This window comes from Podarcis pityusensis, assembly GCF_964106645.2.
Source record: "Podarcis pityusensis genome assembly, chromosome: 4".
NCBI lineage: Eukaryota > Metazoa > Chordata > Lepidosauria > Squamata > Lacertidae > Podarcis > Podarcis pityusensis.
Window position 1 is genome coordinate 10,065,457 of NC_138027.1, and position 26,283 is coordinate 10,091,739.

Below are 26,283 nucleotides of genomic sequence, written 5' to 3' on the forward strand. Positions count from 1 at the left end.
CCCGGGCCCCTTCTAGGAAACCCCGCGCTTGTTGTTTTCCCTGTGGCTGAGGGAACGCAGGAACCAAAACGAGGCTGCGGAGGGGGCGGGCTGCCGGGGTTGGAGAAGGAGGGCGGGCGACAGAGGAGCGGGGGCGGGGATAGAACGCCGCCCCGGCCAATCGCGGCGGAGGCTTGGGAAAGGTGTGTGGCGGCCATAATAATAATAAAAGGAGGGGGGGGAGGAAAGCGGCTGTAGCGCCTCAGAAAAGGGGGGCGTGGCCGAAGGGGAGAAGTGGGCGTGAGGAAGCTTTTCAGTGGCCGTGTCTGTATGGCGGCTGCGTCCAATGACGGGCAGCAAGGGACGCGTCACGCGGGGGGAGGGGAGGAAAGGCAGGTTGTTGGTCAGCGCAGGTAAGGTTTGGAGGGGAGCGGACTGGACCACTGTGTGCGGGGGGTGGGGGGTGAAATTACCGCTGGGGCTGCAGTGAGAGTGGTTCTGCGGGAGGATAAATGGGACGGCTCATTTCCATGCACCCCTGTGATGTTCGGAGGGAGGATTTAATGGGATATTTACCTGAGATCTCGCGGGGGGCGGGGCGTGAAGAAACCTCTCGATTCATAACTTCGCTTAATTCTTTGTAAAGTGCTTTGTGGCACCTCAGAGACAAACATGAATAAGACTTAGAGAGTTAGTCTATAGTGCTATTATTATTATTATTATTATTATTTTCTTGAATTTTTCTGCGAGTTTTTCTTGATTTTGTCTGTTTTCTCTTTTGTAAACCACTCTGAAGTGGTTTTTTTTAAAGGTGGCGTATACATTTTGTGAATGAACAAATAAATATTTGTTTAAATTTAAATCTAGATAAATAAATATTTATACACTGCCTTTCCCTGCCCCCCACAACAGGGAACCAAGGCAGCTTAGAGAAAAATAAGAAATGCTACAAATGTAGGCAAAAAACAATCTTAACATTGATAGGACTAGCGATGTTAAATTCTCGACAATATTCTCGGTTAATGAGGTGTGTACGTTTAAAGCTGCTGTGTAGACGACACAGAATTTACAGTTTGTGGAGAATATTCTCAAGATAGGACTAAAACCATAAATACACATAAAACCTATCAAAACCATACAAACAGTCACAGCAAAAACAGCATGGCACAAGCCCTTTCTTTAAAAGCATTCAGTTTCCCAAAGCCTTTTGGGACAAGAGATTCTCCACCTGCCAGCAGAAGTATAGCAAGGAGGGAGCCAGTCTTATCATCTCTTAAGGAAGAAGCTCCAAAGTCTGGGAGCAGCCACAGAGAAGGCCCTTTCCCCCCTCCACAACTGCTGAAACCCATCTTTCTTTTATACATGGAAAAGAAAATGGCAAAGAGGCTTGCATCGCTAACAAACTTCAAAATGAAATACAGATTATCTGAAGAAGTGTGCATGCACACGAAAGCTCATACCAATAACAAACTTAGTTGGTCTCTAAGGTGCTACTGGAAGGATTTTTTTTATTTTGTTTCGACTATGGCAGACCAACACAGCTACCTACCTGTAACAAACTTCAAGCTACACTTCAGGAAATAGATAACCATGGAGTAAGTCTTGCTGAACTTCTGAGTAAACACATTCAGGGTTACGCTATGTGTCTTCATAGTAAGCTTTGTGGCACCTCTTAAAGGTTAACACATTTTATTGTGGGGTATAAGCTTTCACCGGCCAGAGTCCACTTCAATAGAAGCGTTATCCTCGATAGGTGCATATATGTAAACTGCACTCTGTGCATCCGAAGCTTCTACCACCATAATGGTTAATCTGTAAAAGCTTTTCACATCTCAGCGGCCCATAGAACTGGACTACCTGAAAAAAGGTGAGCTTTCATTCATTTAATTTTAAAACTCTAATTTGAGTCCGGCAATTTTATCTGTTTAAATATAATAATAATAATAATAATAATAATAATAATAATTTATTATTTCTACCCCGCCCATCTGGCTGGGTTTCCCCAGCCACTGGGTGGCTTCCAACAGAAGGTTAAAAAGACATTAAAGCATTAGTCGTTAAAAACTTTCTTAAACAGGGCTTCCTTCCCTAAACCTCGCAGAAACCTCAGTTGGTCCAAAATGCAGCAACCAGATCACTGGCTGGGGTTCCGTTTGGATCTTATGTAACCTCAGTTTTAAAACAGCTATACTGGTTGCTAATTCATTTCCGGGCCCAATTTAAGGTGCTCAGGTTTGTGTTTAAAGCCCCAAATGACTCAAGCCCTAAATCATTAAAAGGCCACCTCCTTCCCTACAGTCCCTCATGGGTGCTAAAATCGGCAGAGGGGTCCCTCTTGGTAGTCCCTCTACCCTCGGAGGCATTGGGGGATAGTGCTCTGGGTGAGGGCCTTCTCTGTGGTGGCCCCTAAGCTGTGGAACTCCCCATTGAGGTGTGTCTGGCACCCTCATAATGCAGCTTCCAGCAAATGCTGAGATGCACCTCCTTACCCTGTTTTTTGACACTTGAGGTGTATATTTTTAAGACCCGCCTTATTCTACGGGTTATAGGGCGCCATATAAATTTAATAAATAAATAAAATATAAAATAAATTCTTATGATTGTAAGTTATTTAACCCAACCTGGAACCTTAGGGTGAAGGATGGGTAATTACTGATAATAATAATAGGGATATTGGCGTTCTTATATTCATATTTTGTGCACCAATTCTACTACGAAATGTGTATGTTCTAATTGCATTTGGTGGTTTTATCCGTGTAGTTGTGTTTATGCATGTTTCAGGGGTGCCATCTCGCCCTCAGGGTTGTGGGTGCCTGCTGCCACAATGCAGACATGCAACACCACACACACACGCCTACACGTAGAGAGACTGCCTCTGCACGTGAACCACACACCCCAGAAAAGGGTGCTTCGCTGGCTGGCTGCCGAGGGTGGAACTGAATTGCTTCTCTCTCAGAGGCAGTGCTCTTGCCGCCTGTCGGCTTTTCTTATTGACTCTGTGGGTGCCCGGCCCCCACAATTACCGTATTTTTTTGCTCTATAAGACTCACTTTTTCTCTCCTAAAAAGTAAGGGGAAATGTGTGTGCGTCTTATGGAGCGAATGCAGGCTGCGCAGCTATCCCAGAAGCCAGAACAGCAAGAGGGATTGCTGCTTTCACTGCACAGTGATCCCTCTTGCTGTTCTGGCTTCTGAGATTCAAATTTTTTCTTCTTCTTGTTTTCCTCTTCCAAAAACTAGGTGCGTCTTGTGGTCTGGTGCGTCTTATAGAGCAAAAAATACGGTATATTATTTTGGGTGCCCAAGCATCCGCAGACCCCTGGAGTTGGCTCATATGGCATGTTTGTTTATGATACTCAAGTTGCAAAGGCCCAGGTCTGATGTAAATAAATATCTTATCTATCTAGAACTGGTCCTTAAGAAAGGCCCCTTCAGTCTGTTTGATTAAAAGGAGGGTAGAATGCTCTTGCACTGCTTCTGATACTCTGTGCAAAGGGCGCGCAGCAGTGATGCCAAAGGTGTGGACTATTTGCCAGCCTTACTTATTTTAATTTATATCCTATCTCTTGGTTATGGACATGGTTTTCCCGTTCTCAGTCTACAGGAAATGACAGTTTGTTACTTTGTGAGTGACCTGCAATGAACCTTGGGCGGTTGGCGCAGTGGGTTAAACCACAGAGCCTAGGGCTTGCCGATCAGAAGGTCGGGGGTTTGAATCCCCGCGGCGGGGTGAGCTCCCATTGCTTGGTTCCTGCTCCTGCCAACCTAGCAGTTCAAAAGCACGTCAAAGTGCAAGTAGATAAATAGGTACCGCTCTGGTGGGAAGGTAAATGGCGTTTCCATGCGCTGCTCTGGTTCGCCAGAAGCGGCTTAGTCATGCTGGCCACATGACCTGGAAGCTGTACGCCGGCTCCCTCGGCCAATAAAGCGAGATGAGCGCCGCAACCCCAGAGTCCGCCACGACTGGATCTAACGGTCAGAGGTCCCTTTACCTTTATTCTCCTTCTCTTCTTTCGCACATCGGATGTGAGAGACCAGAAATACCCTATTCTGGTTTTAATCAAATCACAGTTGCCCATGACAAGGCAGCTCAGCCCAGCGGTTCCGTGGACCAAAGCATTGCTTGGATCCCCTAATCGCTTCCAGCGGTTTGAGACCCACGGGCGCTGCCTGACTTTAAAAAAAAAACACACACAATAATTGCCCATGACACCCAAACACAGGAAACTTTGCTTTGTATAAAGCTGATTTGGTTAGAACAAATCACATTTGATTGGTGCTTTCAGGTCTTGGTTTGTAAACAACCCAGAGTTTCCTGAGTTTGGATGTCACAGGAAACTGTGGTTAGTTTGACATCGCAAGCAGAAACCTTCAATCTCTTCCTTGCTGCTGTGCAATGGGGAACACATGATCCTAGGCTTGAAACGACTTGTTCACAGAGCAGGAAACTACTACACTAAACCACAACAGAATGTTAAAACAGCAGCTAAAAACCCTGCGTGAATTTAAAAGTCTTTACCTGGCTCCAGAAAGGTGATAAAGAGTGAACCAACGGAGCTGGAACCCAAAAGCTCCCTTCTTCATAGCAGCACACTTCATTACACAGGAGCAACATTTGGAACAGTTCCTCCAAGGAGGATCTTAAGGTTCAGGTAGACATAAGCAGAAAGAGGAACCATTTCAGATAACTTGGTCCTGAGCCGTTTAAGGCCTTCCAGGGTGAATAGGAAGCCTTCAGCAATGAGGGCTGCATTTCTTTCTGAGCAGCCTTGCAGAGGCTAAAGTGAGGTTAAAGTGGGTGGCGCAATGAATGTAAATTTTGCTTTGCTTCTGAAATGGATGGTTGAGAAGCAGGCCTTTCAACTGGGTCAAGAAATGGACTTTTAATACTCTTCCAGTCCTAGTTTGAACCAGCAGCAGTTTCCGGACCTTTTCCAATACTAAACCATAGTTTCCAGTTGCACCTCTACTAAAAAAGTGTGTTGCCTTTGTTTTAAATTAAAGCTTAGCTGTTATCCGTGCTCTTTTGCTACCAAACATGTCTTTTTTTAAAAATGATTGTTACATACTGCTTTTGTGTCCACAGGATTAAGCATGCCGTACACCCTAAAGGGGGCACTGATGGTTCTTGCTCATTAATTTGGCAGCATGGGGGGAAGAGAGAGCGAAAATACACTTTTCTCATGCTGGGTGGGCAGACAATCTTTGATGCGTCCAGACCCTTAGCGCTGATTCTTCTTGGCTTGGCATTTTGAAGCAGCGTGTTGGAGTCTTCTCTTGGCAATAAGGCAGGGAGCGAGGTTAAAAGGTTAGCCTTGCGTTATTTGATCCTTTGTGCCCCTGTCAGCAGGCATTCCTGCTGGGGGGGGGGGAATATCTGTTAATCCAAGACTTCACTTATATATGAAGGAAGAGAGGGAGGTGAGTTGTTGTTGTTTTAACGGCGGCAGTGATCTCCTTGCAAAGGATTTATCGGGAGAAAAACCTGAACAATTTAAAGAACCGTAGGGGTGTGTAGTAAGACGAATCTTGGATTGAGACTCCGGATTTAGATAAAGCAAGAGCACTGAGCTGCTTTGAGCAGTGGGGTTTGGCTGCTTTTCCTGTCGCTTGGCGTGGAATAGAAATCGCTTTTATTTATGTGAGCATTGCGGAAGAGCAAGTAGCGATGCTTCGAGCAACTACTAACATTCAGCGGAAGTCGGTTCCAGAGAAATTGGCAAGGTCCTACACATACAGTTATGCCGCGCTTGGAAGAGTTGGGCCCCATCTGCGCTTAAAGCAGTATCGTACCACTTTAAAAGTAATGGCTTCCCCTCAAAGAATCCTGGGAACTGTACTTTGTTAAGGATGCTGAGAGTTCCAAGGTGACCCCTATTCCCCTCACAGGGCTACAGTTCCCCAAGTGGTTTAACAATCAATCTGTTTTCCCAAACTACTCTGGAAATTGTAGCTCTTGTTGTTGTTGTTTAGTCGTGTCCGACTCTTTGTGACCCCCTGGACCAGAGCACGCCAGGCACTCCTGTCTTCCACTGCCTCCCGCAGTTTGGTCAAACTCATGCTGGTAGCTTCGAGAACACTGTCCAACCATCTCTGTCGTCCCCTTCTCCTTGTGCCCTCAGTCTTTCTCAGCATCAGGGTCTTTTCCAGGGAGTCTTCTCTTCTCATGAGGTGGCCAAAGTATTGGAGCCTCAGCTCCAGGATCTGTCCTTCCAGTGAGCACTCAGGGCTGATTTCCTTCAGAATGGAGAGGTTTGATCTTCTTGCAGTCCATGGGACTCTCAAAAGTCTCCTCCAGCACCAGAATTCAAAAGCATCCATTCTTCGGCGATCAGCCTTCTTTATGGTCCAGCTCTCACTTCCATACATCACTACTGGGAAAACCATAGCTTTAACTATACGGACCTTTGCTGGCAAGGTGATGTCTTTGCTTTTTAAGATGCTGTCTAGGTTTGTCATTGCTTTTCTCCCAAGAAGCAGGTGTCTTTTAATTTTGTAACTGCTGTCACCATCTACAGAGATAGGATAGCCATCTTCAAATATCTGAAGGGCTGTCACATGGAGGAGGGAGCAAGCTTGTTTTCTCCCGCTCTGGAGGGTAGGATTCGAACCTGTTAGGTGTGCGTGCAGGAGCCAGGCCCTGTGACCAATAGGACTTTGCAGGACCAGGGCCTTCCTAAGTTTGTTCTGAAGAGGCAAGGCACGGCCACACAGGTGAGGCCGATTGGTAACTCACTGCACCTGGTGGCAAGAGCGGGAAGGGATATAGGGTCAGCATTTCCCTTCAGCACCCTTTAAAGGTAAAGGGACCCCTGGCCATTAAGTCCAGTTGCGGACGACTCTGGGGTTGCTGCGCTCATCTCGCTTTACTGGCCGCTGGAGCCAACGTTTGTCCCCAAACAGCTTCCAGGTCATGTGGCCAGCAGGACTAAGCCACTTCTGGTGAACCAGAGCAGCGCACGGAAACGCCGTTTACCTTCCCGCCGGAGTGGTACCTATTTATCTACTTGCACTCTGACGTGCTTTCGAAATGCTAGGTTGGCAGGAGCTGGGACAGACCAACGGGAGCTCAACCCGTCGCGGGGATTCGAACCACCAACCTTCTGATCGGCAAGCCATAGGCTCAGTGGTTTAGACCACAGCGCCACCCGCTTCCCTTTAGCACACCACATCTCTCAAAATTCTTTGGGGAAAGCCATGACTATTTAAGGTTGTAGGATACTTATTGGTCAGACTTGGAGGAACAAAACGAAGGGAGATCAGAGGCCTGCAACCCCAAGACAGGGGTGTGTGAGAGAGAAACAGAAAATTCCAATATGTGAGATTCTTCTTTCTTTAGCGATCACTCTTAGCCGAGTAAGATTGTCTTCCGTGAACATAGTCTAAACAGTGTCTCCGTAGGTGACTGTGGAGGCCAATTCTGGAGCCACACGTCCTTCCACAGTGGGGACACAGGTTTCTGGGCAGGAGTTGATCACGGTGAGGGTTTGCCAAACGTGCCTTCCTCTTGGCACATTTCTCCTTTTCAGCCTGACTTTGAGCATCTTCAAAGCCCATGACACCTTTGGCAAAGGCTGTTCACCAATTGGAGCGCTCGCAGGCCAGTGTTTCCCAGCTCACTGGCAGAAGAAGAGGAGGCTGCGTCCCCAGCAGTGCGATCCCGGTGGGGTGCCATCGCGGCTACCCCACCCACCCACACTGGGTGCCACGCCCCCACAGGTGTTGCACCACACCCCCAGGACGCGCGCCAGCCACACCCACACCTGCTCTCTGCCCCCGCCCCCCCCGGTGCCGGAGCATGAAGCCCCGCCACTGTCCCAGCTGTCGGTGTTTATGCTACATTTTTTTAGGTTTGCCTTGAGAGCGTCTTTAAACCTCTTTTGTTGTCCACCAGTATTACACTTTCCATTCTTAAGTTGGGAATAGAGTAGTTGCTTTGGAAGGCGATCATCGGGCATCCGAACAACATGACCAAGTCAATGAAGTTGATTCTGAAGAATCATTGCTTCGACACTCAACGTCTCCCTTCTGCCACTCATTACTCTTGCAGATACTTCTGTCCTTTGCATAGGATGCTAGTTTCTGTACACACACTCCTGGCAAGTGAGAAGCCTCATCAAAGTTTGAGGACGCAGTCCAGCCAGGCAAAAACACTCCTCTGGAGGGGAAACGGAGCTATGTGGCTTAAGGAGAGCTACCAAGTTCAGAGAGAGAGAACTGGCACGGCTGCATTTTGTCCTTGAGCCAGAGGCTTCCCATCCCAGCTTTAGCGTAATAAGAAGAACACCCACGTCTTCACAGGTGTGGATTGATTAGACCAGGCACGTCCAACAGTAGATCATGATCTATCAGTAGATCATTGGATGCCTGTGGTAGATCACTGATAGATCACGGGCTCCCCCCAAAGAAGCTCAACATTTACAGCCTGCACCCTCAAAAAACGGGGCTTTCCTCTTCCCTAAAAAAAGCTTAATGGCAAGAGCAGTTAGACAATGGAATATAGAGGGTACATAGGAAGTGGAGGGGTACGAGATTAGACAATTGGTTCAACCATATCATAGGGACACGGGTGGCACAGTGGTCTAAACCACTGAGCCTTGTGGGCTTGCCGATCGGAAGGTTGAGGGTTCGAATCCCTGCAGCGGGGTGAGGTCCTGTTGCTCTGTCCCAGCTCCTGCCAACCTAGCAGTTCAAAAGCACAACAGCGCAAGTAGATAAATAGGTACTGCTGTGGCAGGAAGGTAAACAGCATTTCCATGCACTCTGGTTTCCGTCAACGGTGTTCCATTGCGCCAGAAGCAATTTAGTCCTGCTGGCCACACAACCCAGAAAGCTGTCTGTAGACAAACGCCGGTTCCCTCAGCCTGAAAGCAAGATGAGCGCCGCACCCCATAGTCACCTTTGACTGGACATAACCATCCAGGGGTCCTTTACCTTTTACCTTTTACCCCAGTGCTTTTTTTCTGGGGGGGACGCTTACCCCTAAACATTTTGTGGATCTAAGATCTACTGTTAGATCCCCGGGAGGCTTTGGTAGATCGTGGTTGATCTCTGGGTCCCTTTCCATTATTGAATTAGAATCCTGTCCCGCCCCCATGGCCCACCCTCCACGATCTGCAGAATGGAAGGCGGAGTATACTGATCTGTTGGTGAGTGCCTATTCCCCTTCTTCCCTAAAAAAAAGATCAACAACTTTGCCTTTAACTCACAAAAAACAGGGCTTTCCTCCTTCCTAAAACATGCTCAACAACTTTGACCTGAACCCCCAAAACGGGGGTCGACCACTGCCAGTTTATAACGCTGTGTGTAAATCGCAGTCTCTTGGTAGTTGGCCACTCCTGGATTAGGCTATATCCCATAATGCTTTTTGGGTGAAACCCTTTACCCGAAAATAGGGATCCTCCAATAGGGAATGGCTCCCTCGCTCAGACACCCTCAGAAGAGTCTACTACCTTTTCTTGATGGTTTTTAAAACCACAGTTAGGTTGGGAAGTGATCCGTAATGAATTGAAAAAAAATGTTAAAGTACTTTCTCCCTCTCAAAACAGAGTCCTTTCTGATCGGGGATAATTCAGACGGAAATTCCCAGGTGTCGAAAAAGGTTATTTATGTATGCTGCTACTGCAGCCCGTGTTTTGTTAGCCCCAAAATGGAAAACTAACGAGGTCCCAGCCAAAGAAGAATGGCAGCTGAAGTTGACAGAATATGCCCAACTCGCAGACTTAACATGCAGAATAAGAGAAGAACATACGTGCAGAGAAGATTGGGAAACGTTTATTGAATATATGGGAAATAATTGTGTACAGCTGAAAACGCTGGCAGCATTAAGATAAATTCAACGGTGTAAATACGTTTTGATGGATGCAATAATGGAATACTGAATGGTATAGTTTTTGTAAAATATGCAGGGATTTGTGATATGTAAAATGAACCATGGAACGAGAAGGGAAGATATCCTTAAGATATCTATATCTTAAGTATGCAAAATGAATACTTTAAATTGTAAAGCAGAAATACACACACACACACACACACACACACACACACACAGAGTGGTACCTCGAGTTAAGTACTTAATTCGTTCCGGAGGTCCGTACTTAACCTGAACCAGTTCTTAACCTGAAGCACCACTTTAGCTAATGGGACCTCCCGCTGCCACTGCACCGCCACTGCAAGATTTCCGTTCTCATCCTGAAACAAAGTTCTTAACCTGAAGCACTATTTCTGGGTTAGCGGAGTCTGTAACCTGAAGCGTATGTAACCCGAGGTACCACTGTGTATATATATATATACAGTACACACACACACATACCTAAAACCACTGTTAGAGCACTAGGCTGTTCTCATGTTCACTCTCTTATCTTTCAGACAGTCAAAATCCATCTGAAGATGTCCTCTCCTGAAATCGCTTCTCTCTCTTGGGGCCGGATGACTGTCAAAGGCTGTTCCACGACTTACAAGGACTGTAAAGTCTGGCCTGGGGGCAGTCGGACTTGGGACTGGAGAGAGACGGGAACTGACGTACGTGCCTTTGCTCACCCTCTTCTTAGTTATCTGGGGGCCACTTGAGTATTGTAGACTTGGGATGCAGCTACACAGCTATAAAAAACGCTCTGAAAACGCTCTGAAAAAACCCGGTTTTCATAGAGTTCCAATTTCAGCTCTACAGCGCCATCTGGTGTCGCAGTGTTGTAACACGTTTATAACGCTTTATTTTTGCTAATGTAGCCAAGTCTTTGGAAGAGGTTCAGAAAAGGGCAGCCAAAGCGATCGAAGCGGGTGGAGTGACTCCCCACTGAGAAAAGGTTGAGGAATTTGGGCCTTTGAGTTTAGAGAAAAGGCAGGTATTTGTCGACCTGGCTGGAATTTATGAAATTGCAACATGGCATGGAGAAAGTGGGAAGAGAAGGTTTTCCCCCTCTTTCTGCTAGAAATTGTGAATATCCAATGAAGCTGAATGTTGGAAGATTCAGGATAGAGAAAAAAATTCTTCTTTGTGCAGCACCTTGTTAGACTGCGGAACTCTCTTCCACAGGAGGCAGCGGTGGTCACAAACTTGGATGGTTTTAAAAGGGGACTAGACAGATTCATGGCTTTCAGACATTAAGAGCTGTTTGGTGGTGGGGGGCGGTCTCACTTGGAGGGGGGGCTCTACTTCATTCCATTTCCCGCCTCCCATGCCTCAGTTTCCTTCCTCCCAAAAATCTCCCTTTCTAATTCTCAGGGCCTACATAGCTATTGAATATTGCATGCTGGGAGCGAAGAAATCTGCTCTATGTGCTGTAGGGTGTTTCATAAAAAAACTCCCCCCCCCGAAAATTCCTGCTCCAAAAGTCTTATCTTACAACACTATGGATTATATAGCTATACAGTGGTGCCTCGCAAGACAAAATTAATCCGTTCCGCGAGTCTCTTCATCTTGCGGTTTCTTCGTCTTGCGAAGCACGGCTATTAGCGGCTTAGCGGCTATTAACGGCTTAGCGGCTTTAAGAAAAAGGAAACAAACTCACAAGAACTCGCAAGACGTTTCGTCTTGCGAAGCAAGCCCATAGGGAAATTCGTCTTGCGGAACGACTCAAAAAACGGAAAACTCTTTCGTCTTGCACGTTTTTCGTCTTGCGAGGCATTCGTCTTGCGAGGTACCAGTGTATCTGAAATTCCATGCGTATCAGTTAATATCTTGACCCTCCTCCACGAAAATAATGATAATATAATAAAAAAAAATGTTATACCCCACCCTTCCCAGTTCAGAAAACCGGACTCAGGGCGGCTAACAACAAATTTAAAGCAATTGATGCAACAAAAACAGCTTAAATTACAGTATAAAACGTGAATAACAATAAATTCAGAATTCAACAATCAATTTAGGGGGGAAATCCATCCAATAAGCATTAGATGATCACCAGGGCTAGCTGGCTAAATTAGTCCTATTTGGGCCAGCGAGGAGACCAGGGGAGAATTAGCTGTGGGATCCCAGAGCGGGTAATCTTCATAAAAAGAGGAGAGGGAGGGAAGGAAGGGGAATAAAAGATCAGGCTAAGTTCAAATTGAAAGCCAGGCGAAAATAGCTGTTTACTTGGGCCTTTTCCTATGTCGTGAAGGCTGAAATTTCCATTCAGTGGAGCAGGGTCAAGATATTAACTGATATGCATGAAATTTCAGATATAGCTATATATTCTCTAGTTTAGTAAGATAAGACCTTTGGAGCAGGCATTTTTTTAAAAACAAAGTTTTTTATGAACCGCCCTAATGTGCTGTGGGTTTCATCTAAAACAATAGACCTTTGCAGCGGTGGGGGTGGTGGGGATAGAGGAAGGGGATTTTCTCCCTGTTTTCACAGCAGCTACTATTTTTACTTTAAATAATTTTTAAAAAAAGAAGCCTCAGCTGCCGCAGCTCTCATAAACCCAATTATCTTCTTCTGCCCCTTCACTCTACACTAATCAGTTCCAACTTGAGGTGCCCACTACAGCTCAGCTCAAGGTCCTATTTCCTAAAAGACTTTGGATGATATCTGGGTTCTTCCCCACCCTTTCTCCCTGTAAAAGAAAATAAAAATACTGTTTTGCTAAAACAGCACACACACACGCACCCCACATACACACAAACATCAGTTCTTTTGTGCTGCCTGGAAATAAAATCCTCTTTTTCTTCCTCTTTCACGGCACCGCTGTTTCCAAAGTGCTCCTTGCTGGCAGCAGAACCTTTCAACCAGCCAATTATTGTAATTACAGTAAACCCAGATCTCCTTTTTCTTTTGTTGAGGTTGTCATGTGACCAACCATTAAAAGTGTTCCAGAGTGTTTGGGCTGGGCTTTTGTTTTTTTTTAAGCTACGGGGAAGAAAAACCTCTCTCTCCCTCCTTCCGTCTGCCAGGCAAATCACAATCTGAATTACCCTGCATGCCTGTCTTCTTCCATGTTGCCCGTTGCAAAGATAATCTGTCCCCAGCTGGGTTAAACCAAGTGAATTTACCGCTTTCACAACTGCGGTCCAGCCTTAGCAGGTTAGGGGGAAATACTTGACCGCAAAAAGGCCTTATATGGGAGGCGGATAAATTGTCAATGATGCCTACCTGTACCTTGCATGAAACTGCCCATTTGGACAGAAGCCAGACGTTCTTAGGCTGCGGGGCAGTTACGAAACAAAAAACGCTGCGAAGCTTCTGTCGGAAGCTAAAAATAGTCTGGCAAATGCTCGGAAGTCTATTTGGAACAGCTGTGCATTGTGTGCAAACGTCTTGTCTGCAAACTTCAGAGACCGTGGATGGCTGCCAGCCGTCCACTTATTATGCAGATTTAAGTTACGAATTGCAACTTCAAGTTTATCAGAAGTAACAACTGAAATGAAAAGGACATGTCTGTCTGCCTTTGTTGCTGTCGTTTAGTCGTGTCCGACTCTTCGTGACCCCATGGACCAGAGCACGCCAGGCATTCCTGTCTTCCACTGCCTCCCGCAGTTTGGTCAAACTCATGCTGGTAGCTTCGAGAACACTATCCAACCATCTCGTCCTCTGTCGTCCCTTCTCCTTGTGCCCTCCATCTTTCCCAACACCAGGGTCTTTTCCAGGGAGTCTTCTCTTCTCATGAGGGGGCCAAAGTCTTGGAGCCTCAGCTTCAGGATCTGTCTTTCCAGTGAGCACTCAGGGCTGATTTCCTTCAGAATGGAGAGGTTTGATCTTCTTGCAGTCCATGGGACTCTCAAAAGTCTCCTTCAGCACCATAATTCAAAAGCATCAATTCTTTGGCGATCATCCTTCTTTAGGGTCCAGCTCTCACTTCCATACATCGCTACTGGGAAAACCATAGCTTTAACTATACGAACCTTTGTCGGCAAGGGGGTGTCTCTGCTTTTTAAGATGATGTCTAGGTTTGTCATCGCTTCTCCCAAGAATCAGGTGTCTTGTCATTTTGTGACTGCTGTCACCATCTGCAGTGATCAGATGTCTGCCTTAGTATACCAAAACATCTCTTACTCTCATAAAGTTCTTAATGTTGAGTAAAAAAATCTCCTTTCTTATAACTTCCCTCCAGGGCAGAAAATAAGCTTGCTCCATCTTCCACGTGACAGTTCTTTAGATATTTGAAGAAGGCTAATAATAATAATAATAATAATAATAATAATAATTTATTTATACCCTGCCCATCTGGCTGGGTTTCCCCAGCCATTCTGGGCGGCTTTCAACAGAATATTAAAATACAATAATCTATTAAACATTAAAAGCTTCCCTAAACAGGGCTGCCTTCAGATATCTTCTAACAGTCTGGTAGTTGTTTTTCTCTTTGACATCTGGTGGGAGGGCGTTCCACAGGGCGGGCACCACCACCGAGAAAGCCCTCTGCCTGGTTCCCTGTAACTTGGCTTCTCACAGGGAGGAAACTGCCAGAAGGCCCTTGGCGCTGGACCTCAGTGTCTGGGCTGAACAATGGGGGTGGAGACGCTCCTTCAGGTATACTGGACCGAGGCCGTTTAGGGCTTTCAAGGTCAGCACCAACACTTTGAATTGTGTTCGGAAAAGTACTGGGTGCCAGGTCTTTCAAGACCGGTGTTATGTGGTCTTGGCGGCCGCTCCCAATCACCAGTCTAGCTGCTGCATTCTGGATTAGTTGTAGTTTCTGGGTCACCTTCAAAGGTAGCCCCACACAGAGCGCATTGCAGTAGTCCAAGCGAGAGATAACCAGAGTATGCGCCACTCTTCATACCCAACTCCTTCAACCGTTCCTCATCAGGCTTGGTTTCCAGACCCTGGATCATCTTGGTTGCCCTCCTCTGCACACGTTCCAGCTTGTCAACATCCTTCTTAAATTGTGGCGCCCAGAACTGGACACAGGGCTCCAGGTGGGGTTTAACCAAGGCGGAACAGAGCCTTATTATTTAACGCCTTTCCCTTTACTTCCAAATGCAGCATGTTCCAGGCGTGCAGCCCGCAGATGTGGAAGAAGTTGTTCGGAAGGGCGCCGAGACGTTAGTGATTGGCCGTGGCATGAGCGAAGCCTTGCAGGTACTTTTGCTAGGCTTGGTGGGACTGGGAGTCTGGTTGCAAAATTCAGAATCCAGTGGGGGGTCTGGTGGCATTCCAGCACCTATTACTGGAGGTCCTGCATAGCATTATATTGCCAGCCAATTGACACTAGCTGAGTATTATTCTAGGGACGCGGGTGGCGCTGTGGGTTAAACCACAGAGTCTAGGACTTGCCGATAGCAAAGTTGGCGGTTCGAATCCCCGTGACAGGGTGAGCTCCTGTTGCTCGTTCTGCTCCTGCCAACCTGGCAGTTCGAAAGCACGTCAAAGTGCAAGTAGATAAATAGGTACTGTTCCAGCGGGAAGGTAAACGGCGTTTCCGTGCGCTGCTCTGGTTTGCCAGAAGTGGCTTAGTCATGCTGGCCACATGACCCGGAAGTTGTACGCCGGCTCCCTCGGCCAATAAAGCGAGATGAGCGCCGCAACCCCAGAGTCAGCCACAACTGGACCTAATGGTCAGGGGTCCCTTTACCTTTACGTATTATTCTAGATTTATTCATGAATAATACAGGGAACACCTGGTTATGTTCCAGGTCTCCCTGTGTGTAACTGAAATTGCATATATTGAGAGCACCCTGGAGGGGCAGCAGGACTTGCATAGCTGACATGCAGGGAAACTTCTTCCCTGAACACCAGCTAAGATGGTCAACGAAGACCAGGCAGCAGGATTTATGATTTTATTGTTTGGTCTTATGCTTTAATATTGTTGTAAGTCACTGCAATATATTTTTATGATACGGTGGTATATAAAAAAAATTTTATAGGTAAATAAAACTAAGAGTTTTCAGGAGGTGTTCAATACCGGTGCAGAGACGCGGGTGGCGCTGTGGGTTAAACCACAGAGCCTAGGGCTTGCTGATCAGAAGGTCAGTGGTTCGAATCCCCGCGACGGGGTGAGCTCCAATTGCTCGGTCCCTGCTCCTGCCAACCTAGCAGTTCGAAAGCACATCAAGTGCAAGTAGATAAATAGGTACCACTCCGGCGGGAAGGTAAACGGCGTTTCCATGTGCTGTTCTGGTTCGCCAGAAGCGGCTTAGTCATGTTGGCCACATGACCTGGAAGCTGTACGCCGGCTCCCTCGGCCAATAAAGTAAGATGAGCGCCACAACCCCAGAGTCAGCCACGACTGGACCTAATGGTCAGGGGTCCCTTTACCTTTTACCTTAATACTGGTGCAGCTAACTGACAGCTAGCCTGGGTTCAAAACGATGCCCAGGTTCCAGCTATGTGGGAATGGCTACGGGAATGTCTTGAACTAGCTGAAACTGACAAGAGACTGGACAGATTTGATTCCTAAGAGGAACGGCATGTTTTATGGCACAAAGTATGTTGAAAGTAATGTGGTTGTTTTTTTGCAAATTTTGGAAACATTAGACTTGAAAGTCATTTATTTATGTGAAGTGTGATTTATGCATACATGTGGCAACCATTTCGGTCGACAGGGGTTCTGCCCCACTCCAGGTCCAAAGGGACTAGGGGATGGGCGCTATCTAGTTTTCAGCATCGCAATATATCAGCTAAACATCGCAGTATACTGATACAACCCAAAAGTGTTTCTCCGCGCACGCATGCGCAGAAGCGGTCTACTGCTTCTCCTCCGGTTGCGAAAACCTCGGGATCCAGCCAGACCTCTGGAAAGGATCCCATTCACAAGTGGAGATACCACTGTACGTACAGTTGTGCCTTGCCTCCTGAACGCCTTGGGAGTCGAACGTTCCAGCTCCTGGACGATCGAAACCCGGAAGTGAGTGTTCCAGTTTTTTAATGTTCTTTTGGAAGCCAAACATCCAACGGGGCTTCCGATTGGCTGCAGGAGCTTCCTGCAGCCAATCAGAATCCACGTTTTGGTTTTTTAACATTTCAGAAGTCAAACGGACTTCCGGAACAGATTCTGTTTGACTTCCAAGGTACAACTGTATATCACGATGTCTGAAATAAGGATGGCACTATGCAGAGGCATTGGCTGGCTTTATGGTTTTTCCTGCATCGTGATTTCAGCCAACACCTGCTCTTGTGATTCGTGCTCCCTGCAGGAGGCAGGGGGAGAGCTGAGTCAGCAGTTCACAGGGGCTGCAGGAATCGAGAGAAGCATCGGCTTGGGTTCACGGTTTTTCCCACATTGTGATTTTTGCATAGCACACACACACATCATGATACACGATACAGTGGTACCTCGGGTTACATACGCTTCAGGTTACAGACTCCGCTAACCTAGAAATATTACCTTGGGTTAAGAACTTTGCTTCAGGATGAGAACAGAAATCGTGCTCCGGCGGCGTGGCGGTAGCGGGAGGCCCCATTAGCTAAAGTGGTGCTTCAGGTTAAGAACAGTTTCAGGTTAAGAACAGACCTCCAGAACGAATTAAGTTCTTAACCAGAGGTACCACTGTATATTGCCAGGCCCAAAATTATGAAACTGATATTACGATAGGGACTTCAGGCTGGTTTGGGACAATGTCTTGATATATTGCCCAGCCCTAAAAAGGACTTGCACATTGGCAGTTGTGAATCAATTGGATGAGCGCAAAACGGTCGCTGCGTGTATTTCAAAGTATAAAAAAGAGAAAGGGAGCCGCTAACTGGGTTTTATGCATGTTAGCAATGAAGTTACAGCTTGTGTGCAAGAAGAGACTCCTCTCTGACTCTTTTCTCTTCCCGATTTCTCAAGGTGCCGTCATCCACCGTGGACTACCTGAAGAGCCATGGGATCGATGTGCTGGTCCTGCAGACGGAAAAAGCTGTGAAAGAGTACAACGCTTTGGCCAGCAAAGGGGCCAAAGTGGGTGGGGTCTTCCATTCCACCTGCTAGAGCAAACTTCCCCAACTTGGTGTCCCCCAGATGATTTGGGTTCCAGCTCCCATGAGCCCCTGTGAGGCTGTCTGCGGGCACCAGGTTGGCAAAGCCTGCTTAGAGAGATGAAGCCACCTCTCCCTTTCAACCGTCTTGTGCCTTCATGTGAATAAAAGAGAGCACTTTTGGGTCAGCAGGCAGTCTGTATGCATCGCTGTGTGCCAAGTCTTGAAAGCTTTCAAAACGAAACCACGAATGCTGAATGTCACTAGCCTAGGAGTCAAAAGGTTTAAAAGTGGGCAGCAGTCATGCAGCCACACAGCCAAGAGTGCCTTGCAATTTCAATCCTTTCAGTTCAGGATTCCTGAACATTAAAGAGTTTTGCTGGATCAGGCCAATGGCCCATCTAGTCCAGTATCCCGTTCTCACGGTGGCCAACCAGATGCCCATGGAGAAAACCGCAAACATGGCGTTGCCACCTTTGGTCGGCAAAATAAGGGACAGGTGGGGAGGATGGGGGGGGGGCAAAAATTTGAAATGACTTCAAAGCAATCCATTACAATGGGCTGTTTCCAATGCTGGTCATAACTCAGAGGACACCCAATGAAGTTTGTGGATCTAAGTTAGCAATGGACATTAATTTCAATGACTCGCATCCTCCCCACCTGCTGAATTTCCGCCTGTTAGACAAATGGTCTAGAATCTTGGAGCTCTGGGCAGACAGGCAAGACCAGGAAGCTAATCAAGCCATAGGCAAGCTGCCTTTGGCCGCCCATTGTGAGGTTTCTTTAATGCAGAGCTGTGCAGGATTGCAGTATCAGGGATATTTGGCTTCAGGCAACATCATATTCGCTCCAAGTGTTTTAAGGACATGTTTTTTGTTGCAGTGTAGTAATACATGCTAGCAGTTCGAAAGCACGTCAAAGAGCAAGTAGAAAAATAGGTACCGCTCTGGCAGGAAGGTAAACGGCGTTTCCGTGCGCTGCTCTGGTTCGCCAGAAGCGGCTTAGTCATGCTGGCCACGTCCCGGAAGCTGTACACTGGCTCCCTCGGCCAATAAAGCGAGATGAGCGCCTCAACCCCAGAGTCGGTCACAACTGGACCTAATGGTCAGGGGTCCCTTTACCTTTACCTTTAGTAACACATGCAGTTGACCAGCAGGGGAAGTTTTAAGTCTGTCTGTCTCAAATTTGTAGTCTAACTACAGCTGGGGACCCAACTCCCATCATCCCTAGCTGGCAAGACCAGTGGTCAGGGATGATGGGAGTTGTAGTCCAACAGCCTCTGGGGACCCAAGTTTGAGAAGCACTGTTTTAAGTTAATGGTAGAGTGGGAGTCTGCTCTGGGGATGTGGGTATAACATGTCCATTTATGCCTTCAGATGTCGGGGTCAACCTGCTTGACCAGAGGCCCCCACTATTTAAACTGCTAGTCCGTTCCATACCTGGATAACTGGGTGCAGATGTTTATTATTACTTAAATGCATTTATAAAATAACCAAAATTGCACGGCTAAAGGGATGTGGCTTGCAGCAGGCACCAGCTACCGTATTTTTCGCTCTATAGGACACACTTTCCCCCCTCCAAAAATTAAGGGGAAATGTGTGTGCGTCCTATGGAGTGAATGCAGGCTCCTTGGCTTCAGCGACAGCAACGCGAAGCCTCCGAAGCGCAGAGGGAGCACTCCCTCCGCGCTCCGGAGGCTATGCGTTGCTTTCGCTGAAGCCTGGAGAGCGAGAGGGGTCGGTGCGCACCGACCCCTCTTGCTCTCCAGGCTTCAGGGATAGCTGCCTGAAGCCTTTGGAGCACAGCGGGAACTCGCACTCCACTCCGAAGGCTTCGGGTTCCTTTTGCTGAAGCCGGGAGAGCAAGACTCCTGGCTTCAGCAGAGAGGGAGAGCTGCGCAGTGCCCCTTCAGCCAAGCGAGAGGAGAAATGGAAGGGGCTCAGTTTCTCCTGCCGCTTTGCTGAAGGGGTGATGAGCAGAGATGGGGAGAATTTTTTTTTCTTGTTCTCCCCCTCTAAAACAAGGTGCGTCCTATGGTCCGGTGCGTCCTATAGAGCAGTACAATACAGTACATTGCGAGGCACAGTGGCATATGTTAAAAAATCGGAGAGCCTTGAATAAATTAATGGTGGTCCCAATGGCAAGAGAGACTATGAACCACACTTTTAAGATAAGGGAGTTGTTCTCAAGGACGACTGCTGTAGACAGTTATCAGTTCATAGGAAAAGAACTGTCCCTTCCCAATTTAATATATATATATATACAGCAGGCACAGAGAAATAATCGGCTCTGGGACTTTTCTCAATGGAGGATGCCAGGAGCCCTTGGCTGTTGCTGAGCCCCTGCCCACAACATCCTGCCAGCCATGTGTTTCCTCCTCAATCGGAGGCCAGCCTGTGGCCTCTGTGAGTTTTGAAAAGTGTGGAAGAGCCATGTCCTTGGCATGGCTGAGGACGCTTCTCGCGAACCCTTTAGCAGCACCGGGGCACCCAGAAAGCCTTCTGTGTATTCGCAGTAGCTCTGACGATCAGTCAGATGGGAAGCCGGTTTGGTGGTCGATTCAATCCGGGGGCGTCTCAATTTCTGCCAGCCAGGAAACATTTCGAAGACAAAACCGCTCGTTTTTAAGGGTGATTTCCAGCCCTTGCACTGCAGTCCCACCTTGATCTTCCGTGTGCATGTGCCAACCGAGCTAGAAAGGTCTCAGATCTCCCGCAGGAATCGTATCAATAAAAAAAGGGTGCCTTCAAAGGCAGCCATCACCGCCTGGCTGGCTTGGGCATGATGTAAACTTTGACAGGCTTGCTGAAAGGGATGGTTCCCTCGATGCCATTCTCGGCCTGGGGGGGCAGATCCAGACTGTCTCCCCAGGTGGTGCGCGAGAGCCTCGCGGATGTTTTGTTTCGATCCGAACCATACGCCAGCAGCAGCCGCACTTCGATCTGACAGGGCTCTGGGGGTGTAAAAAGGGAGCGAGTTATAAGAAGCTAAGTAGAGTCCTGCCAGGTTAGACTACCTAGTCCGGCATCCTGCTTTCATAGTGGCTAACTAGGTGCAACAGCACTCTCCCCCTTCTGTGGTTTCTGGCAGCTCCAGTGCAGACAGACTTAAGGTCAAAAGCAAAAGTTAGGTGCCCCGGCCTTAAACTACAGATTGTCTTTGGGTGCAACAAGCAGTATGGCAGGGGTGGGGGAACCTGTGGAACCTGAAGGAGCGTCTCCACCCCCATCGTTCAGCTCAGACACTGAGGTCCAGCTCCGAGGGCCTTCTGCCGGTTCCCTCACTGCGAGAAGTGAAGTTACAGGGAACCAGGCAGAGGGCCTTCTCGGTGGTGGCGCCTGCCCTGTGGAATGCCCACCCTTCAGATGTCAAGGAAATAAACAACTACCTGACTTTTAGAAGGCATCTGAAGGCAGCCCTGTTCAGGGAAGTTTTTCCTATTTGATCTTTTAGCATGTTTTTAATATTCTATTGGGAGCCACCCAGAGTGGCTGGGGAAACCCAGCCAGATGGGCAGGGTATAAATTGTTGTTGTGATTGTTGTTGTGTTGTCCACCTCCCATCATCCCTGTTTATGCCATGCTCTCTGAGGCTGCTGGGAACTGGGAGTGCAATAATATCTGAAAGACTGTAGCTTCTCCATACATGAAGTACAGTCATACCTCACGTTACGTTTGCTTCAGGTTGCACGTTTTCAGGTTACTTCCCACAGCAACCCAGAAGTACCGGAAAGGGTTACTTCCGGGTTTCGCCGCTTGCACATGCGCAGATGCACAAAATGACGTCATGCGCAGAAGCGGTGAATCGCGACCTGCAGACGCGCATTGCATTCTGCTCATGTTACAAATGGGCCTCCGGAACGCATCCCGTTCGCAACCAGAGGTACTACTGTACTGCCTCACAAACTTTAAATTATCCTAGTCTGGTTTGTTTTTTAACAAGCAATTGTCTATTGTCCTATATAAAATATAGCTTGAACCACATTGAAATCTTTCTCTAGCACTGAATGCAGGGCATTTTCTAGGAGACGGGCGGTTTATTCAACCAATCACATATCATGTGCTTTTTCTGGCGACTTGCTGCATTAGTTTCCGCCCGATGCCAGCAGTAGAAAGAAGCCACAGAACCTTTAAGGTTCTGGAAGTGCTCAAGCGAAACTTGCACCGTAAAGACTTCCCCGTGCAGAACCAAAGATCCACTGGATCCAGCATCCTCCTTACCTGTCCAGGCAGTGTGAGAGAGGTAAACCTGAGTAATTAACCGGTGCCTTCCAGGAGCGGGGTTTCGAAAGTCTGCCGGTTTAGGATGGATGAGCTGTGCCTGCCCGTCAGGGTATACAACCTAGAAGGGAAGAGAGGGATTTGTCAATGCTGAGACACAGGGAGTCAGGAACACGGAAACCCCATGCAAACGTTACTCGCATTATGTAGGGCATAATTGTGTGCACACTGAAAGGGGGATGACGGCACAGTTTCAGCCCAGTCTCCCCAAGGTCAGGGACTTTTCCTTCAACAATGCATCATGAGTTTCTTTGTGGCTCCCTGGAGTTTTTGCATTGGGTTTTCTTTGCAGAGAACAATGTGCAAAAGAGAGTTGCTGAAGCGAGAAGACCCCTCTCCCCAAACACACACCCGACACACACATATAGCGATGGGCAAATCTGTCCATTTTGGTTTCTCTCGTTTCCTTGTTTTTCCCGTCTTAAGTACACTCCTCCACATTTCTACATCAGTTTGCAATTATTGTTTTTAAAGTCCTCGTGAAAATCAAACAGCATTTCAGTGTGCATTTCTGCTAATGGACACATTTCTGTGTGCAGTTTTGCCCAACATTTTTGCAAAGCTGTATACCTGAAGGAGCATCTCCACCCCCATCGTTCTGCCCGGACACTGAGGTCTAGCGCTGAGGGCCTTCTGGCGGTCCCCTCCCTGCAAGAAGCCAAGTTACAGGGAACCAGGCAGAGGGCCTTCTCGGTGGTGGCGCCTGCCCTGTGGAACACCCTCCCACCAGATGTCAAAGAGAAAAACAACTACCAGACTTTTAGAAGACATCTGAAGGCAGCCTTGTTTAGGGAAGCTTTTAATGTTTAATAGTTTATTGTATTTTAATATTCTGTTGGAAGCCGCCCAGAGTGGCTGGGGAAACCCAGCCAGATGGACGGGGTATAAATAATAATAAATTATTATTATTATTATTATTATTATTGCTTTCTCCATTATACTGAATTTGCATGTGTTATTTTTCACTAGCATTTGAATTTTTAAGGCACGCTTTATCCCAGTACACGTTACTTGGCTGCGGAACTGCACTGCAAAATCTGGAGAAGTACAAATGTTTCAGTCCCTTTATTGTTTCAGAAAAAGCGAATTAAACAGGTTTGCCTTGAATTGCAGACAGAAGCCGTTTTTTCTCCTATTCCCACCCACCTAAAAGCGTGGCGCTGCTTCAGTCTCTACTTCATCATACTCCACGCGCAGGCATAGGACTAAGGCAGCCTTCCCCAATCTGCCGCTTTCCAGATGTTTCGGACTACAGTTCCCATCATCCCTGACCAAAGGCCATGATGGCTGGGGCTGATGGGAGTTGGAGTCCCAAACAGCTGGAGGGCACCCAGATTGATAAAAGCTGGTTCCAGGGCGATCCTTAATGCTTTTATTCCCCTTACCTGAACTTTAACAGTGCCTTGAGGATCCTGCACATGTTCCAGAGTTGCATCAATGTCGAGCGCAACCACTAATCCCGACGTGAAGCGCAAGGGGTTGTCCGATTCTCCTGCCGGCTCAATGATGGTGGCGGTCGCTCGGTGGATCTGCAGAAGGAAGATGCCAAATCACACACACACACTGCCACACATACCTCTCAAAATTCCTGTTTGTTACCCCCTCCGCTTTTTTATTTGGGCTTGGAAAAATGTATTCAGCAGTTTGTCAATTTACAGAGGCGGCAACGGAGGAGCTGCAGTGTGCATGCGGTTGGCCAAAGCAAAACAGCTGCAGGATCCCAGGACCCTAAACGATTCCAACTTCTTCAACGGACTCTAGAAATGTAGTACAATGTAGTTCAAATGATCATTATCACCGCTTAGTATACTGAGATATGAGCAAGCCTTCCTCCATAAACGATAGTCTCTGCAACTTCAAAGCACATCTTAATATCCTGCTTTGTTTTGTAGCTGGGAACCATGGTTTCCTGGTTTGGATGAAGTAGGAAACCATGGTTAGAACCTTCCTAGTTTGATTGCTCAGTTGAGAAGGGAGGAGGAAAGAACCGTTCTGCACAGGCACCCCCCCCCCTTTCATATTTTGGCTTACAGTGGTACCTTGGTTCTCAAACGCCTTGGTACTCAAACAACTTGGAACCCAAACACTGCATACCCGGAAGTAAGTGTTCCGGTTTGTGAACTTTTTTCGGAAGCCGAACATGCTCTGTTTTGAGTGCCACACTTCCGTTTTGAGTGTCACACTGAGGTCTGGCTGTTTTTGCTATTTATTTTGCAGTTTTGTTTTTGTGACTGCGTGGAACCCAGTTCAGCTACTGATTGACTGACTGTGTGACCGCAGCACATTGTTTATTGCTTTCATTTTATGGATCAATGGTCTCATTAGATAGTAAAATCCATGTTAAATTGCTGTTTTACAGGTTGTTTTTAAAAGCCTGGAACGGATTAATCCATTTTGCATTACTTTCTATGTGAAAGTGCGCCTTGGTTTTGGAACGCTTTGGTTTTGGAACAGACTTCCGGAATGGATTAAGTTTGAGAACCAAGGTACCACTGTATTAGGAATACATATGATCATACATAGCTAAAACAATGCTCAAGGCAGCTTACACTATGAAAAGATTTATATAATTACAAGCATAAAAAACAGTCATAAAAATAAATAAGGTACATCAGAAAGTACATAACCAAGGGTCATTCCATCGCATCCATTATGAATAAATTTATAAAGTACGCTTATATGGTGATTCATATAAGAAACATGCAAATACCATTAAACAGCTACTTTTAAAATTACTTCAAGTAGTTGTTAAGAGTTGGCTGCCCAGCTGCCAACCAGATACTCACCTTCTCAGGGAGAGGAAGGCAAAGGAAGCAACTCTGCCGCAACGTTGCCTGTAGGATTTTGACGACTTCGGAAGGCTTTGACGTTACTAGTCTGGGCATCAGGTCCAGGAGTTTGTCCACAAAACTGTCTTGCATATGAGGGAGCTCCGCAATGAAACATCTGTGAAAAAGGGAGAGTGTGGGGGAAAGTTTGGGAGCGAAGGCAAAGCAGATCCTGATCTACCCTCTGCTCAGAGAGGACCCTCCCCAAGGAATCCCTAGACTCGTATCTGGGGCAACCTTAGTCTCACCCACAAGAAAATCCGATACGGTTTGCCTGGGCCTTTCAAAGTAAAAACTTGGAAAGAACCCATGGTGGAAAAGGTTGGCCTTTGATTGCTTGCTGCGCAGCTAGAGGAAAAAAGCACCCATGCTTGTTTGGATGAAGGCTCTGCAGTTGCCAATAAGGAGCTGAAAGGGGGCTTTTAATCTATTTTTTATAGAGGAGCACGGAGTCCTTTTGAGTTCCCACCTGCAGTCTGACATGATAGAGCCTAGGTATACAGTGGTACCTCGGGTTACATACGCTTCAGGTTACATACGCTTCAGGTTACAGACTCCGCTAACCCAGAAATAGTACCTCGAGTTAAGAACTTTGCTTCAGGATGAGAACAGAAATGGTGCTCCGGCAGTGCAGCGGCAGCAGGAGGCCCCATTAGCTAAAGTGGTGCTTCAGGTTAAGAACAGTTTCAGGTTAAGAACGGACCTCCAGAACGAATTAAGTACTTAACTCGAGGTACCACTGTAGAGCCTGAGTCCCCTAAACAAGAAAACATACCTCTGAAAAGAGTCCACCTCCTGCAAAAACTTCTCACACATTCCAAAGAGAGGTTCCACTCTGGAAATGAACAACAAAAATTTTATTATTTATATGCCGCCCATCTGATTGGGTTGCCCCAGCCACTCTGGGCAGCTTCCAACAAAATATTAAAAACACAAAAAAAGATAAATAGGTTGGCAGAAGCTGGGACGGAGCAACAGGAGCTCACCCTGTCGCAGGTATTCGAACTGCTGACCTTCCGATTGGCAAGCCCAAGAGGCTCAGTGGTTTAGACCACAGTGCCACCCGCATCCCTATGTCATTCAAATAGCATAGCAGAGAACCTAGAATCATGCCATCATAGAATTGTAGATTTGGAAGGGCTCCAAGGGTCATCTTGCCCCTTGCAATGAAGGGCATCTCAACTAAAGCATCTACAGTTCTACTGTTAGAACAGCTCTTACTATCAGAGAGTTCTTCATGAATTTGAGTCATGCTAGGGACGCGGGTGGCGTTGTGGATTAAACCACAGAGCCTAAGGCTTGCCGATCAGAAGGTCGGCGGTTCAAATCCCCGCGACAGGGTGAGCTCCCGTTGCTCAGTCCCTGCTCCTGCCAACCTA

General features: G+C 47.2%; 2 protein-coding genes across 5 annotated transcripts in view; one reads left to right on the plus strand and one right to left on the minus strand.

The window, feature by feature from the left end:
• Nucleotides 1-91: 91 nt before the first annotated feature.
• Nucleotides 92-17,984, plus strand: AAMDC (adipogenesis associated Mth938 domain containing). Of its 4 annotated transcripts, none has more exons than XM_081002499.1 (4): nt 92-182; nt 10,347-10,499; nt 14,884-14,979; nt 17,669-17,984. In XM_081002499.1, the coding sequence occupies exons 2-4, from the start codon at nt 10,368-10,370 to the stop codon at nt 17,807-17,809; spliced, it is 369 nt and encodes a 122-aa protein (XP_080858625.1). In that variant the 5' UTR covers nt 92-182; nt 10,347-10,367; the 3' UTR covers nt 17,810-17,984. The 4 variants fall into 4 exon arrangements, with proteins under 4 accessions (XP_080858625.1, XP_080858624.1, XP_080858626.1 ...); XM_081002498.1 differs by lacking the exon at nt 92-182 and adding an exon at nt 281-392; XM_081002500.1 differs by lacking the exon at nt 92-182 and adding an exon at nt 1,740-1,846.
• A 1,248-nt stretch (nt 17,985-19,232) lies between these two features.
• Nucleotides 19,233-26,283, minus strand: part of INTS4 (integrator complex subunit 4) — a 39,591-nt gene continuing 32,540 nt past the window's right edge. Inside the window, exons 19-23 of the mRNA XM_081001859.1 lie at nt 25,680-25,739; nt 24,863-25,022; nt 23,462-23,605; nt 22,017-22,137; nt 19,233-20,749 (exon numbers count right to left, since the gene is read on the minus strand). Coding sequence (XP_080857985.1) covers nt 20,556-20,749; nt 22,017-22,137; nt 23,462-23,605; nt 24,863-25,022; nt 25,680-25,739 — 679 coding nt within the window. The 3' untranslated portion in view covers nt 19,233-20,555. The remainder of the gene's footprint in view (nt 20,750-22,016; nt 22,138-23,461; nt 23,606-24,862; nt 25,023-25,679; nt 25,740-26,283) is intronic.

Bases quoted from the DNA above. Each gene is read 5' to 3' on its own strand.
- AAMDC (XM_081002497.1), top strand. The intron at 10,500-14,883 runs GTACGTGCCTTT...TTCCAAATGCAG, and splicing joins GGAGAGAGACGGGAACTGAC to CATGTTCCAGGCGTGCAGCC. The intron at 14,980-17,668 runs GTACTTTTGCTA...CGATTTCTCAAG, and splicing joins GCATGAGCGAAGCCTTGCAG to GTGCCGTCATCCACCGTGGA.